This window comes from Gossypium raimondii, chromosome 10 (genome assembly GCF_025698545.1).
Source record: "Gossypium raimondii isolate GPD5lz chromosome 10, ASM2569854v1, whole genome shotgun sequence".
Taxonomy (NCBI): Eukaryota; Viridiplantae; Streptophyta; class Magnoliopsida; order Malvales; family Malvaceae; genus Gossypium; species Gossypium raimondii.
Genome location: NC_068574.1, coordinates 61753440 through 61770420, shown reverse-complemented (window position 1 = coordinate 61770420; position 16981 = coordinate 61753440). Strand labels below are relative to the sequence as shown.

The following is a 16981-nucleotide window of genomic DNA, read 5'->3' as shown; positions in this document are numbered from 1 at the left end:
ATGGCCTTGTGCCTCTTGGTCCTCTCATCAAGATCTCGCCTGATCCGAGCCATTGTTGGATTGCCTCTAAGTGGTTACGGTTCAACATCTGAGTTGACCACCTCCCACGATCATAAGCCCGCAGTAAGTCTTCATTTTGACCACCCATATGTGATAGCCTTCTCCATTGAATACTTGAGGTGCGGTGGTGAAAAGCTTGATGAAGCCATGGATTTGTATAATAGGTCCCTTAAGAAATAAGCTCGATACCAATTGTTGGTGCAACAACGAAATCAAGCGACTCAAGAAGTATCTTGTCGAGCAAGCCTCGAAACTTCTTGAGCAAACAAACAATTTCGAGTTAAAGAAAGAAGAGAATAAGTGGGAAATTTGAGAGAATATTGATGAACAAAACTGATTTCATTCATACATAAAACAATGGCTTGAAGCCAAGACATAACTCAAGCATAAGGCTTGTCAAAATCAACAAGTAATTACCTACCTCCACTAATTACATAGAAACTTGAAATCTTAGCTTGTAAACTTATACAAAACTGTGTTTACTCATACATAAGCTAATTACATCAATCGAAAGCTAACTTAGTTAGAAATGAACTAACACTCATTTCATCAACTAAATATAACAAAATGAACAAAATGAGCTTGTATCGTGACCCTTGCATCTGCTCCACTTTGCTTGGTCTTCATGGCCTGTATGGAATCGAGTGTTGGCTTAATGCTGACCAACTTCAACAAAAAAGCAAAAAAAAAGTGTTTCATTGGTTTGTGTCCTAATTTTTGGACTTGTTATAAGCATAGCCCGAAAGCTACAATGAGGCGAAGGTCATTGCCGATCTACTTGAGCGGGGCAAGTTTGATTTGTTTCTTATCCTGTACCTTTACAGAGAATCACTGTCCCACCAAGTAAAGGTTACAAGCAATTCGACTCAAGAACGTTGGTTTTGAATGAAATAATGGGGCACCGAAAGATGATAGCGTCGGCGTTATTAGGGTGCACGTATGGGGCGGCATTGGAAAAACAACGCGGTAAAAGAAATCGCTAGAAAGGTCAAGGACAAGTTGTTTGATTCGGTTGTCATAGCAACAATAACTCAAACCATTGATATTGAGAAAATTCGCAATGTAATTGCGGAGTTATTGGGCTTGAAATTTGAGGAGCACAAAGGTTGATGTAAAGGCACTTCGACTACGAGAAAGATTGAAGAAAGAGACGAGGGTTCGGTTGTCTTGGATGACATTTGGGCAAAGGTTGATATTGAGGAAGTAGGGATTCCTTTGGGAGATGAACACAAGGGCTGCAAATTACTATTAACTTCTAGAAAGCTCAATGTTTTATCAAATGGGATGGATGCTCAAAAACATTTTTCCATTAGGCTTCTAAATGAAAAGGAGGCTGGTACTGCTCAAGAAGAAGGTCGGTTGTGTTGAAAGTTGCGATTTGAAGCCTACACTATGGAAGTAGCCAAAAATGTGCAGGATTACCGATAGCCATTATGACGATTGCAGGACTTTGAGAAACAAGAGATTGTTTGAGTGGAAGAATACTTTACGAGAACTAGAGAGGCCTTTAACAAGCAACTTCACGGGGATAACTGCAGCATATAGAGCTATTGAGTTGAGTTTTAATTATTTAGAAAGTGAGGAAGTTAAGCTGACTTTCTTGCTTTGCTGTGTAATAGGCCATAATGGTCTGGTTGAGAAGTTGATGAGATATACTGTGGGTTTGGGTTTATTTGGTGGTGTCAACACTATGGAAGAAGCTAGAAATGAAGTATTAACAGTTGTGGCTAATCTCAAAGCGTCTTCCCTGCTGCTTGATAGTTATGATGATGAGCACTTTGATATCCATGATGTTGTTTGGGATGCTGCTTTAGCTATTGCTTCGAGGGACTACCATATGCTTGTTTTGAGAGATCATATTCCAAAGGAGTGGTCCGATAAGGCGAAAATGAACAGCTTGAGAGTGATAAGCTTACCTTGTCCTAAAATTGTAGCCGAGCTTCCTAAGGAGATGGAGTATTCAGGTCTTTCCTTTTTCCATATGGCCCGTGATGATTTAGTGGCAATTCCTCCCGATTTTTTCAGACGAATTGAAAGTCTCAGAGTCTTGGATTTACCTTCATATTCCTATCTACCTGACTCAATTAATCACCTCATAGACCTTCGCACGTTATGTCTAAGAGGATGTCTAGTTGAAGACATAACCATCATTGGAGAGCTCAAAAATTTAGAAATCCTTGACCTTGCTTTGTCAAGGATTAAAGAACTACCCAAGGAGATAGCACAATTGACTCGGTTAAGGTTGTTAGATTTGAGTGAGTGTAGACAACTCAAAATCATCCCACCAAATGTCTTATCAAGTTTATCTAAATTAGAAGAATTATATATGGAGGGAAGCTTTGCTGAATGGGAAAATGAAGGAGTAGTTGAGAACGAGAGGAGAAATGCAAGCCTTGATGAATTAAACAATTTGTCTCGTCTAACTACTTTATATGTTCGTATTTCCGATATCCAAATGATTCCAAAGCATCGATTCATTGAGACATTGAACAGATACAAGATTATTGTAGGTGATATTCCTATATCCATCTTGCTCCGAAGACATGAATGTTCAAGGACATTGAAGCTCCAGTTATATACAAATATTTGTTTGGATAATGGGGTGAAAATGTTGCTGGGAAAGGCTGAAGATTTGTACCTAGACCTAAAAGGTCTTGAAGGCATCAAGAATGTACTTGCAGAGTTAAATAAAGGGAACGGTTTTCCACATTTACAGAGTCTTCATGTCCTAAATGGTAAGCAGGTGCAATATATCACAATGAACAAAATTGAGCTCTCTGAATTACGTTTCATAAAACTTGCGTGTCTGCCGCAACTTATTAGTTTTTGCTGTCAAGAGGAAAGGTGTTCCACGAGTTTTGAGCCCCTACCACTTTTCATTAATCAGGTATTTGTTTGACATTATTCATATATTCTTTTACAACTTTTATTTATACTGCAACTATTTAGTGACATCGTCATAAAGTTATAATTATTAGATAATTATTTGATCCACTAACCTTAAATTTCTAATAATAAAATAATTAATTATCCAATGGTTTTAAGGCTACAAAATAAATTTCAAACCCAAAATTTAAATTTTAATCCAAACTGATGGAAAGTCCAAAATCAATTCAATACACAAAATTATGAAAATGTAATTGGAATTCACAGTTCGAACTAAAATTCTTTAAAATCGAAAATCATGTTTTCAAATTATGTTACGTATTATCTTTTCGTTTCCCTTCCATTTAGATTTTTACAAGAAAAGAATTGTTTGAAAATGTATGCAACTTGTTTTCCATCATTCCATTAACAACAACATAATATGGCACAAGCAGACATATCATTGGAGTTCGAATTTGAGGAGGTTGATCATCACTGCATGCGGCAAGTTGGAGCATCTGTTGTCACCCTCTGTCGCCAGGAGTCTGGTGCAGCTCCACCGCTTTGAGATATGGGGCTGTGAGTCCTTAAGGGAGATAATGTTTACAGAGGAAATAGAAGAAGAAGATCAAGAAGAAATGAATAATGTGATTTGTTTCCCCCGATTAAACTTTCTGGATATGCATTACCTTCGAAACCTCATCTCCTTCTGCTCAGGAAATTATAATATCGAATTCCCTTTGTTGAAAAAGCTAGAGATTGACGGTTGCCCGAAATTAAAAGAATTCATTAGTGAAAGCGGTATTGAGTCCGGCATGCATACTCTCTTCAATAAGAAGGTGATTTATTTATTTCATTAGTCTTACACTCTTATATGATTCAGTTGATTCGTCCTGGATTACATGAGCTAACTTTCTTATGGGCATGAATGATATATATGAATAGGTTGCAATTCCAAGCTTGGAAAGGATGACAATCAGGGGGTTGACAAATGCGAAGATGATATTTCATAATGAGCTACAACCAGATTCTTTTAAAAATCTACGAGAATTAAGTGTTTCAGACTGTCGGAGTCTAAAAAATCTATTTCCAGCGTTAATAGCCAAACATCTTCCGCAACTTGAACGTTTACGGATAAGAGAGTGTGGGGTGGAGGAGATTGTATCGGGAGGGGAAGGTGTAGAGGAGCAGCCTGTGAGTTTTGAGTTTCCCAAAGTGTCTTTCCTAGCGGTTGAATACTTAAGCAAGCTCAAATGTTTCTATAAAGGGCAACATACAATTGTGTGGCCAATGTTGAAAAATTTGACCACGGATTGTTCTGCTTTGCTAATGATAGTGGGTTTAGAAGATGTTAGAATCCAGGAAAGGAAGGGAAATGGGGAGGCAGTTTTCTTGGTTGAAGAGGTACGTATATGATCACATGCATGTTATGTTGTTATATGCCATAATAATGCAATTTAATTAACTGAATCTTACATTGCTTTGATAGGCATTTCTTTGGAGATATCTATCTAATACTTATATTTAAGTATTTACTAGTTTAGGGTCATCATTGGAATTATGAAATTATATAAATATTAATTTTAAAATCATAATTAATATTATTATGATAATATTTTATATTTTTATATTATATTTAAATAAAAGTTAAATTTTTATTTTTTTCTAAAAATGAAGAAATAATTTATTTCAAAAATAAGATTTTGACAAATAAAATCAACTTACTATTTTTCACATTATGTGATAAATAATTATCTATTTACTTATTATATTCTAACACTTTTTGTTGTAATTTTTATATTAAATAAAATGTTAATATAATTATGAAACACATTTTAAAATTTAAATTTAAATTTAAAAATGTGAGACGATATATTTTCAAAATAGAATAATACCATTTCAATTTGTAAATTTTAAAATTTTTTCTTAATTTAGGCACTCTAAATAAGATAATTGTGTGAGTTAGTTACTACTGTTAAAACTAACAAGTGAAATTTTTTATTGACTTTTGACTAAAGTTTAAAGGCATCCTTATAATTAGTCCAAAATTTTTTGCGCTTAAACTTTAGTTAATTAAAAAAAGCCACTTGTCAGTCACTCAATAGACTAATGTGTCACATTAGCAATCCATTAACAATAGTGACAAATTTCCACAGATATCTTATTTAGAGTGACTAAATTTTAAAAAAAAAATTGAAGTTGCCAAAATAAGACAAACCCTATTTTAGAGTGACCATGGCTGTAGTTTACCTTTTATTTTTGTGAAAAAGATAGAAAGAAAAAGTACAATGTGTTAGGACAAGGTGGATAAAAAAGGGGCTAAATGCTCAAATAGAGGCCTAACCTTTTAAGGGTTGCTCACAAAATAGTTAAAATTTTTAAAATGCTAATATAAGAGCCTAACATTTAAAAAAAACGTTCAAATGAAAACCAAACCTTTTAAAATGCTCAAATAAATTCTAAAACTTTTTTGAAAGTGCTCAAATAAGGCTTTCTCAAATAGTGTATATCATGGCTCAAATTATATTTATATTATATTATATTATATTATTTTCAAGCAATATTTGATTCAACTATCATGTACATTATTCTAAATATATTAGATTTCACTTATTTTTACTCAAATTAAATTGAAGTAGGTGAAAATGTTGATTTAAAGATTTTTATAAAGGTCGGGCTTATATCAACATTTTGAAAGGTTGCACACTAATTTGAACATTTAATCGTCAGATTAGAAAGAGAAGAGATTATTGTTTTGTAGGCAATTAAAAAGTAAAACTATCATGTATTATATTAACCTTTTGTTTTAACTTACATTATTCTGCCTTTTTTGTTTAATCAGAAACAATGATTGCTTGTGCATTTTAATTCAGACTTCCTATTCTTCATTCGGGTTTTTACTTGTGTTTGTCATTATTATTATTATTATTATTATTATTATTATTATTATTATTATTATTATTATTATTCATAAGGTATTCTGTTTTCTTAAATTTTTAAAAAGAAAATTCCTATTACTCTACATTGGTTTTATTTAAGCATGTACATCAACATTGAGCTTCATTTGTTAATGTTTACTTGGTTTCCTAGGTCCTTCTCAATTTAGAGACACTTCAGTTACTAAATTTTAGTGGTATGGATCAATTTCTATGGGATTTGTTCTCTCGCATTAAGGTTTTTGAAGTGGATGGTGGCATTCATAGTGGATCTTCTTATATATTTCCTCTCGTCCGAAGATTCTACAATTTGAAAAATCTAAAGTTTAGTAATTTTGATTTCAAACATGTAGTCCCTTGTAAGGGAGATGTTGGGACTCTGTCACAAATAAAAAATCTGAAATTGCTTTCTTCCAAAAATCTTAAGCATGTATGGAGGAAAGATTCGGAACTTGGTCATATTCTCACTAATCTCCAAAAGCTCAAAATTTGGGGTTGTGATGATTTGAAAAATATTGGAGCCTCGTCATTATCTTTCCAAAATCTCACAACTTTGGAGGTGTCAAATTGCACAATGATGACAAATTTAGTCACACCCTTTGTAATTGAGAATCTGGTGCAATTAACAAAAATGAGGGTGAGCGGCTGCACTGAAATGACAGAAATAGTGACAAATGAGGGAGACTATCATCAGACAATAGTTGTCAGGAAATTGAAATGTTTAGATATAAGAGACCTACCAAGGCTCACAAGCTTTTGTCCAGGGAGTTACACCTTCAACTTCCCTTGTTTGGAAGACGTAGTTGTGCAAATGTGTTGTAGATTGAAGATCTTTTCTGAGGGAGTTTTAAGCACCCCGCAATTACAAAGAGTAAAACACGGGCATTTCATTCAAAAAGTGTGTTGGAAAGGGGACCTGAATACCACCATACAACAGTTGTACACAAAAGAGGTACGGTGTTGGTTCATAATGCTAACTAGCTTCCTCCTGTCTTGATACAATAAAAGTTAGTGCTCGATTTTCTTTCCTATTCTTTCATCATTTTAAAAAAAAATTAAAACCTACTTGACTAACTAACAAAGAGTGTTTATTTTTGAATTATGAGTGTAATAATATGGATGGATTTGTTGTTTTAGGGTGGATTCAATATCCTATTTGATCGGGACATCTCTGACACGTTTCCAAAGTTGATAGAAATATGGAAAAGAAACCCTCAAGAAATTTTGGAGTCGAAGAACCTTGTCAGAATGGAGATTTATAAATGTAGCAGCTTGAACTATATTTTTACCCCGTCTATGCTTTTGAGCCTGAAGCAACTAAGAATCATAGAAGTAAAAGAATGCAATGCAATGGAACAAGTGATCAGGGAAGACGAGGATGGAGCAACCATACATAATTTGATATTTCCTAACTTCTGCATTGTAAAAATAGAGACGTGTTCCAACTTGACAAATTTTTATTTGGGAAGTCGATCTCTTGAAATTCCAAATTTGCAGCATATTACGATAGCTGAGTGCCCTAAAATGACGGCATTTTCTTCTACAATTTCAAGAAAGAGTGAAAAAGTGATTGACGATGTTAAGTTTAGTTCCCATGCAAAGGTGGCCATGCACGACATGCAAAGGTGGTCATGCTCGAAGAAATAGCAGCAAGCAGTGGTGCCATTGTGTGCAGCAACTGAAGTTTGAAGCTGCCAATCCACTTGCTGTTTTAGTTCCATTTTGATTGTTTTGTAATCTAGTTCATGTTGAACTAAGTAGGTAAATGTTTTGATATTGATTGACTGAAAAGTCAGCAATGCAAGTTGTACAAGCTAATCTTGTAAGTTTCAATGCAAATTAGTGGAGTTAGGTAGTTGATTAGGTGATTACTTGTTTGTTTTACTTGTTGACTGAAATATGTAATGGCTTAATGCCTTGTTTTGAGTTAATGAAAAAATATCAGCTCATTTTTCATTCATTCCTTCTTCTCTCTTTTCTGTTATTCTCCTGCTAGTTTCATTTTCTGTTTTGCTTCTGAGTTTGTTTCTTCAACAAGGCTCGAGGCTTGCTATTCAAGCAAGATACAAAACAGCCTGTTATTGTCTCTTTGTTCCAACAATTGGTATCTAGAGCTTCATTCTTAGTGGACCTGTTGTATTAAACTAAGAAAGCTGAATGTCTTCCTCAAGTTTTTCACCAAATTTCCACCAGTCTTCAATGGAGATGGCTTCCACATATGGTGGTCAAGATGAAGACTTACCTGCAGCCTTTGATCTGTGGGAAGTTGTTAACACAGATGTCGAGCCAGACCACCGAGGCTAATCCCACAAGAGCTCGAGATAAGGCAAACATGTCGATGAGAGGACCAAAAGGCATAAAGCCATGTCCTCGCATCCGAACTGTATCGATGTCATCTTCACTAGAATTATGGCCTGTGAGACTCCAAAACAGGCCTGGGATAAGCTTAAGGAGGAGTTTCAAGGCACTGAGAGAACAAGGCAACAGCAGCTATTAAATTTGAGAAGGGATTTCGAGAATCTAAAGATGAAGGAAGAAGAAACAAGTGAAGCAAAGATGCGATGTAATCATAGCAGTGGTTAACAGTATAAGGCTCCTTGGTGAGCACTTTGATGAGGCAAGAATTGTGGAAAAGGTCCTCTCCACTTTGCCTGAGAGATATGAGGCCAAGATATCCTCCTTAGAGGACTCAAGAGACCTTGCTACCATCTCTTTGACTGAGCTAATCAACACTTTCTATGCTCAGGAACAAAGGAGAGCTAGCAGAGCTGAAGATCACCAGGAAGGTGCATTCAATGCCAAGGCCAGAGAAGCCTCGAGCTTCAAAGTCGCAAGAAGCAAAAGGCCTTGGAAAAACAGCCTAAGATCGACATCGAAGGAGTAATGACCAGCCCTGCAGACATTGCAAGAGGCCAGTCATCCGAAGATGATGTTGGTTTAGGCGGATGCGATGCCAACACCGCAAGAAGAAGGGCCATGTTGAAAGGGTCTCAGAAAGCAGGGAGTAAGCCAAGGCGTAATCAATTTCAGCGATCAAAGGTTGAAGCTCGAGTAGCCGAGGATCAGTAGTGACCAAGAAGAACAGTGTCTTTCTTTGCTTCCTCGCTTAGCTTGCTCGTAAGAAATGCTCAAAAGGTCAAGTTCTTTGGACGGTGGTTGCACTAACCACATGTCACCAGATGCCTCCTTGTTTAAAACCTTGGATGAAGTTATAAAACCAAGGTCAAGGTTGGAAATGGTCATTTATAAGGATCAAGGAAGAGGAGAAGTGCTTGATATGTACTCCCACAGCAACAAGATCATTCCAAATGTGTTTGTTGGTGCGAGATTGATGAAACCTTCTCAAAGATAGCTCAACCGCCGAGAAAGGTTATTCTGTTGTGTTCAAGGACAAACAATGCCACATTATCGATCCAAGTGGATCAAGCCTTATGATGATCACAATGACCGATAAATGCTTTGAGGTTCACTGGCAAATGACTCAAACTCAAAGATACACACCTCTGTTGATGACTCCAAGCTTTGGCATCAAAGGCTTGGACATGCCAACTTCGGATCAATGGCTCAGATGGCCAAAGAGGGTTTGGCAGAGAACTTCACCACTCGATGGAGCATGATGATGTATGTGAAGTTTGCGGATGGGGAAACAGCAAGACCGCCATTTCCTACAAATTCACTTGAGAGCTACTTGAAAGACTGCACTGGTGCACTCGATGTATGTGGTCTGATGAGGATCGAATCACTCAAAGAAAAGTGTATTTCATCCTCTTCATTGATGATCTTACAAGGTTTTGCTGGATTTTCTTCTTAAAACACAAGTCCGAGGTAGCTCAAGTGTTTGTGAAGTTTAAAACGTCAGAGAGAAAGAAACAGGTTGCAAGTTTGAAATCGATAAGGATGCATAATGGCACCGAGTACACTTCACTCGGTTTCAAGCCATTTGCAATGATGTTGGTATCAAACATCACCACAAATGTCTACACACCTCAAAGAATGGGTAGCCGAAAGAAAGAATAGAAGCTCGATGGATATGGCGGATGTCTCTGCTTGAAAAGAAACCGCCCAAAACCATGTGGGCCGAGGCAAGAACACTGCAGCTTACCTTCGTAATGCTTCCTACCAAAGCTCTTGCATCCGAGACACCTTTCGAGGCTTGGTTCGGCAAGCCTTCTTTGGCACATCTGAAGGTGTTTGGTTGCTCGTGTTATGCACAAATACAAAGAAAAGAGAGACAAGCTCTCTAAAGGGCTCAACCAGTGTTCTAGTAGGCTACACCGGTCAAGAAGGGCTACAGGTTCGGATCCCTTGACAAACAAAGTCCAGTGAGCAGAGATGTCATCTTTGATGAAAAAGCTCTTTGGAATTGGGAGAAAAATGAGCGTAAGCGCTTGAAGACCTAGTGCCTAATCAAGTCAACTTGAGCAACTAGGACCGAAATGGATGTTGATGATGTGCTCGTGAGAGGCACAAGGCCCCTAGATGATATTTATGAAAGGGCACAGTTGCAATAGCGTAACCTAGCGCTTTGAAGAGGCCGAGGCGATGAAGGTCGGAAACTAGCTATGGTCAATGAAATCAACATGATTGAGAAGAACCGCACATGGGAGCTAGTTGATAAACCCGCCGGAAAGAAGACCATTGGAGTAAAATGGGTCTATCGAGTAAAACAGTAATGCGATGGCGATCAACAAGCTAAAAGCCGTGCTTGTTGTCAAAGGATTTAGCCAAAGGTATGGTCCGGACTACCCGAAACATTTGCACCAAAGAGCTGTGCTTGACACAGTTAGAATGATAGTTGCCTTGGCTGCTCAACATCAGTGGACCATTCATCAGCTTGATGTTAAGTCTGCATTTCTCAATGGTTTCCTGGAAGAAGAGATCTACATCGAGCAGCCTCAAGGATTTGTGATCACTGGCAAAGAACACATGGTGTACAGACTGAAAAAGGCTTTATATGGTCTGAAACAGGCTCCTCGAGCCTGGTATGCTCGAATTGACTCTTACCTGCTCAGTTTGGAATTTGAGAGAAGTCCCAGTGAACCAACATCGATGTGAAGAAGAACCAAGTGAAACTCACTTATCCTGTCACTCTATGTTGATGATTTACTGGTAACTGGAGGAGATAGAAGAATGCTCGCAGATTTCAAAAGAAAAATGATGGAAATGTTTGAAATGTCTGATTTAGGCAGAATGAACTACTTCCTTGGAATGGAAGTGAAGCAAACAGAAAAGGGAATCTTTCTTAGTCAGAGTTCTTTTACTATGAAGATCCTGGATAAGTTCTCTATGAAGAACTGCAAGCCAACAAGCACACCAATGGCTGTTGGAGTGAAGCTTTCGAGGCAAGGGAGTGGTGAACCAATTTGTGAGACTATGTACAAGAGTCTCATTGGTAGTCTGTTGTATTTGACTGCAACAAGACCCGATATCATGTTTGCTGTTAGTGTGCTATCGAGATACATGAATTGCTGCAATGATCAGACTTTCAAGCGCCTAAAAGAGTGCTAAGATACATCAAAGGCACCATTGATCATGGTGTATTGTTCAAAAGGGCTGAAAACATGAAGCTGATAGGCTATGTTGATAGTGACTGGGCTGGATCGAGTGATGACATGAGGAGCACATCCGGATATGCATTTAGTCTTGGCTCAAGCATGTTTTGCTGGAGTTCTAAGAAACAAAGTCGTGGCACAATCAACAAAGCAGGTTTAATATGTTGTCAGCATCTGCTGTGAATCAAGCCATATGGCTTAGAAAATCTTGGTGATTTAAACCATAACCAAAAGAGGCAACAGAGATTTATTATGACAACAAATCATTGTTGCAATTGCAAAAATCCCATTTTTCATGGTAGAACCAAGCACTTCAATATTAAGTTGCATGTTATAAGGAGATGGAACAAGCTCATGAAATCGAAATGATTCATTGCGCTCGTATGCAAATTGTCGATATCTTCACAAAGGCACTCAATGTGTCTAAATTTGTTAAATTCAAAAGGGAATTAGGTGTTACTAGCATGGAAACTAAGGAGGAGTGTTAAGTTTAGTTCCCATGCAAAGGTGGCCATGCACGACATGCAAAGGTGGTCATGCTCAAGAAATAGCGAAAGCAATGGTGCCATTGTGTGCAAAGAATCAAGTTTGAAGTCGCCAATCCACTTGCTGCTTTAGTTCCATTTTGATTGTTTTGTAATCTAGTTCATGTTGAACTAAGTAGGTAAATGTTTTGATATTGATTGACCGAAAAGTCAAGAATGCAAGTTGTACAAGCTAATCTTGTAAGTTTCAATGCAAATTAGTGGAGTTAGGTAGTTGATTAGGTGATTACTTGTTTGTTTTACTTGTTGACTGAAATATGTAATGGCTTAATGCCTTGTTTTGAGTTAATGAAAAAAATATCAGCTCATTTTTCATTCATTCCTTCTTCTCTCTTTTCTGTTATTCTCCTGCTAGTTTCATTTTCTGTTTTGCTTCTGAGTTTGTTTCTTCAACAAGGCTCGAGGCTTGCTATTCAAGCAAGATACAAAACAGCCTGTTATTGTCTCTTTGTTCCAACAGACGAGCAAGACGTGGAAGATGATACTGCCGCTTTATTCTGTGAGAAGGTCAGTTTGGCATTCAATCTTTATCGGAACTAATTAATTCATATCATCTTTCTATTTGATGAATTTGTGCGAAGCGTAAGCTTTACTCACTTTATTTAGGTTTTAGTTGTGTTAGTAAGAGTATGCATCCAAACTCGAATCCTCAATAGAATAAATTTTATCTTATTTTTAAAATAAATTAAAGTACATAAATAATACTTTTAATATATGATTTTTGTTTTAAAAGTTTGGTATTTGAATAATAGTATAAATATTTATTTGAAAGACATTTTAAAAACAAATTATTTTTTCTAATTTTTCCTCTAACCTTAAAATACAACTGAATTTATTTGATGAAAATAGAAAAGTGTAATAATTTATATTGTTATTTATATTCATAAAATCCAAACTCAAATTATTTATGTCAACAGGTTGTCATTCCCCATTTGAAGAGGCTGAAGTTGTCCTCCATTAACATTCATAAGATATGGCACCACCCATCCTACTCACCAGAGAGGAATCACATGTTCTCTACACTGTGGTCCCTGTGTCTGGAAGACCTTCCCAAACTCAAAGATACCTGCTTTGAGAATGGCTTTGAATTCCCATACTTAAGAGATTTAACACTAACAAATTGTCCTCTGCTGAGAACATTCATCTCTAAATCTGTATGTGGAGATGAACCTCAAATTCACCAACCTACAGAAACAAATAACTCTGCTGTCCTCAATCAAAAGGTCATTTCTTCTTCTTTTACTTTACCATTGTTCTCTTCTCCTTTTACTTCTTTCATTAATCTTTTTCATTTCAACATATTTCAGTTATTAACCCAATCTAATGATTTATTAGGTTGTTTTCCCTCGTTTGGAGAAGTTGCTGATTCAGGGCTGTGATTCGTTAGAAGAAATAATTGAGCTGCAAGCACTCAATGCCAATGAAGCACAGTCAACATCAGCTACTCGGTCTACTATGGCAGAAACAGTGACGACCAAGTTTGTATTTCCCCATCTAACGCACCTTGGACTGGATAAGGTGCCGAGTTTGAAAAGTTTCTACTCTAGGATGCATACCACCCAATGGCCATCATTGAAATTTATGAAGGTTATTGAATGCCCCAAAGCACAGATATTTGGTGAGGTTGAAATCCCAAACCAACAACCCTTGTTTTGCGTCAATGAGGTATGCTATTCCATGTTCATTACTTGAATTTATATCCAAATAAAATGAGGTTCCCTATAAGTTGCCTTTTGAACTAACTCAAATTTAAAACTCCTTAGTCAATGTTCAATATATTTGTTGTTGTCCAGGACACTTTCCCTGTTTTACAAGAATTAACACTGAAGACGAATGATATGATAAAGGGGATATGGGATGGACAACTCTCATTGCAGTGTTTCCCAAACCTCAAACTTCTTAACCTCCAATTCTTTCCTGAGACATTCACTACTCTTCCATATTCCTTCATTCAGTCACTACCAAAGCTTGAGAAGCTTGTTATAAACAATGCCTCCATTTCTGAAATAGTCCGGTTTGAAGGACTCATCAACGAGGAAAGGCACACATCGGCATGCTATCAGTTAGAGGCCTTAAGGTTGTCTCAACTTCCAGAGCTAACATTAAAGACTTTAGAGCCATTTTTGTTGTCTTTCAAAAATCTATTAAGTATGGAAGTTTCAAGATGCCATGGATTCATCAATCTAATGGCTTGCTCGACAGCTAAGAGCCTGACACTACTAGAAAGATTGAGCATAGCTGATTCTGAGCTGATAGAAGAAATCATATCATGTGAAGGTGAAGAGTTACAGGCCAGCATTGTTTTTCCCAAGCTGGAGTATTTGCAACTAAGTCATCTGCCAAGTCTAGCAAGCTTTTCCTTGGCGCATCACTTGTTGGAGTTCCCAGTCTTGCAAATGGTGAAGGTGAAAAAGTGCCCCAAAATGAAGAATTTCTGTCAAGGAGAGTTAAGCACACCAAGGCTGGAACAAGCGCACTTAACAGGAGATGAGGACGGTGAACTGCAGTGGGAAGGCGACCTTAACACTACCATAAAACATATGTTCGATGAAATGGTACCAATCATTTTAAGGTGTTTTACTTTTGAAAACGTTGGTTTTACCTTTCTTTATAATTGTTTCTTTTGATCACGCACGTACAGAATGTTCAAAATTCTCAAGCGGTCGAGGTTACTGATCAGTTGCTCCAAATGAAATAAGGAAATATGTTGGGGTCCGTGTGAGACAAGCTCAGTTTCATTTCAATTCAAACCAAATGGTAATTTACTCTTCTATTTTCATCATGGCTTAACTAATGCTTTACAAAGTGACCATGGAAATGCCTTTTTCATTGTAGGTTGAGTTGCTCTGTTGGAGTATGGGGGCGTCCACTTTCCTTTATTCTGTTTTTGCAAATCCACTATTGAACTGTTGCATTTCACATTATAACCTAGGTATTGATTTTGAAGTGCATCATGTTTGGCACTGGGAATTACAAACATGAAAACTTTTAGTAGTAAGGTTGACCACAGTTTTATGGATGTATTTCAGCCACATTATACTTTTTGCTGGTATTTTTGTATCAGCTTGGGGGATTAGACGATTTAATTAAGATTGCTACTCATTTTGCGTGTGCTTGTTTCATCTTTTTTTGTTCTCTCTATAAAGAATATTACGTACTTATTTCAGTATTTTGATGAAAAGTTGAAGCTAATATCTCTTGAATCCCAGGATTCTCATATTCATCCTCACAATCATAATATCACCAATTCTCTTTTTTTAGGCAATAGGAGAAACAATCTAAAGCAAGAAGAAAACATACCAATGCCATAAACAATTGAATTACATCACATGCATAATTGAGAACTGCAAACAGAAGTAATACAAATTTATTATATTTTCAATGTATAATCTTATGATCTTTTTTGAGTAAGCAAAATTAATAATTTAAGGAGACCACATATATGTTGGGTGGCTAGTGCCTGAACCAAATTTCTCTGCTATTTGATGAGAGCTGCATACAGAAGTAGATTCCATGTATCGGGGAGGCCGGCAACGACCAGTGGGTGCAATCCATGCCGTTGAAGTCATTGTAAGTGCTAGGATGTGCATCTTTTCTTAATTGAGAGAGCATTGTAATATCAAGCAAATGAACAGGTTTCTTGATGTTCCTTATTACCTCTTTAACTACGTACTCTGCCAGAGGCAAACCAGTTGGATAAATCGATCCCTTGAATGGTGTCGTCTGCCTTGAACAATTCCTTACTCCTGGCTCATTCCAATCTATGCCACTGGTACATGCATAAACAAGAGACTAGTAATCATATTACTCGGGAGGCCGATACAGAACAAAGAGATCGCAACAGGGAAAAAGCTCACTTGTAGTGAGAAGGGGAAATTCCTTGAAATATAACTTTAGTCCTATTGGTATCCACATCTGAATCAACCCATTTAGCCCATGTTCTCAAAGCTGTACGAAAAGCAACCGTGCGATCAATGTCCTTACGAATCTTCCCATCAAATTGCACATAATCCCATCTGCAGTTAACAATTGCAGATCTTTAGCTCTTACTAAATGTCATCAGTTAATCAGATTATACTTATTTTTGTAGAGCTCATACTGTTGCTTCAGTCCTCTACGGTGCCACCTATGCCAAGTGTTGAATATCAAAACATCAATTTCTTTCCATAGATTTCCATTCCTTACAGAATTCAATTTCAGAACTCTGCCAATTGTTTCCTTATCAACGTCTACTAAGTACAACGAACGAAATAGCATCACGGATACCTTATAATGCTGAAAGTTTTAGTCCACCATATACATAGACCATAGTTAGTTACCTATACATACATGTATTTGTGTATGTATGTCTAGAATAAATTGATTACCTTGAAAGTAACAGTGGAAACAGTGTGATTATGCAAGTCTTGTGTGATTATACCAGATAAAAAATGTTGGCCCATTTTGTCCTCAAATTCACTCTTTTTGCCCTCAAATTTTCTTTTGCCTGCAATTTAATCCCTACAAGATAAAAAATCATAAAAAGTATAAATTAATAAGATCGTACTCAAAATAAATATGTAATTAATACATAAAAATATGTCATTTTAGAGTATTATCATAAACGTAGAAATGAAATGGTGAGAAAGCTAAGAGCAATAAGAGAGTATGATCTTCTTTTCCTTGAAAACCCCACTGGAGAGGAGAAAAAATTAAGACTAAAGTGAAACAATTTGATTATATTTGTAAGGTTGAGAGATAAAGTAATAAAAAAATTAAGATTAAAGTGAAAACAATAAATATTAGAAGTTAAATTTATTGTTATGCCTAAAAAATTAAAAACTTTAAATCGTGTCGAATTTTAAAGATTAAAATTATTTTAAGATATTTAATCCTATTAACATTTGGGTTAATAAATGAAGGTTAGTCAACATTTAGTTCCGAACATGACATTTTCTTTTAATTTGATCTGTAATTTTTTTCACATTCATTTTAAAATTTAATAATTTTTCTTAATTTTGAACGTAGCATTCTAATATTTGTG

General features: G+C 36.4%; 4 protein-coding genes and 1 pseudogene across 4 annotated transcripts; 4 read left to right on the top strand and 1 right to left on the bottom strand.

Moving 5' to 3' along the window:
• On the top strand, window positions 1–1514 carry LOC128034044 (probable disease resistance protein At4g27220; annotated as a pseudogene).
• Window positions 1515–1750: 236 nt separating this feature from the next.
• On the top strand, window positions 1751–8165 carry LOC128034043 (uncharacterized). The gene is made up of 7 exons (XM_052622588.1): window positions 1751–2803; window positions 3381–3764; window positions 3871–4329; window positions 6016–6732; window positions 6999–7463; window positions 7900–7965; window positions 8055–8165. The coding sequence occupies exons 1-7, from the start codon at window positions 1751–1753 to the stop codon at window positions 8163–8165; spliced, it is 3255 nt and encodes a 1084-aa protein (XP_052478548.1).
• Window positions 8166–11015: 2850 nt separating this feature from the next.
• On the top strand, window positions 11016–11596 carry LOC128034041 (uncharacterized mitochondrial protein AtMg00810-like). Its single transcript, XM_052622587.1, has 2 exons — window positions 11016–11253; window positions 11343–11596. Exons 1-2 carry the CDS (start codon window positions 11016–11018, stop codon window positions 11594–11596), a joined length of 492 nt encoding a protein of 163 aa, XP_052478547.1.
• Window positions 11597–12274: 678 nt separating this feature from the next.
• On the top strand, window positions 12275–15080 carry LOC128033669 (uncharacterized). Its single transcript, XM_052621600.1, has 6 exons — window positions 12275–12465; window positions 12876–13181; window positions 13294–13623; window positions 13752–14513; window positions 14600–14715; window positions 14794–15080. Exons 2-5 carry the CDS (start codon window positions 12969–12971, stop codon window positions 14654–14656), a joined length of 1362 nt encoding a protein of 453 aa, XP_052477560.1. The 5' UTR covers window positions 12275–12465; window positions 12876–12968; the 3' UTR covers window positions 14657–14715; window positions 14794–15080.
• A 331-nt stretch (window positions 15081–15411) lies between these two features.
• Window positions 15412–16400, bottom strand: LOC105775775 (protein trichome birefringence-like 38). The gene is made up of 4 exons (XM_052622586.1): window positions 16326–16400; window positions 16058–16233; window positions 15816–15974; window positions 15412–15727 (listed from the first exon to the last, which is right to left on the bottom strand). The coding sequence occupies exons 1-4, from the start codon at window positions 16398–16400 to the stop codon at window positions 15412–15414; spliced, it is 726 nt and encodes a 241-aa protein (XP_052478546.1).
• Window positions 16401–16981: the final 581 nt, after the last annotated feature.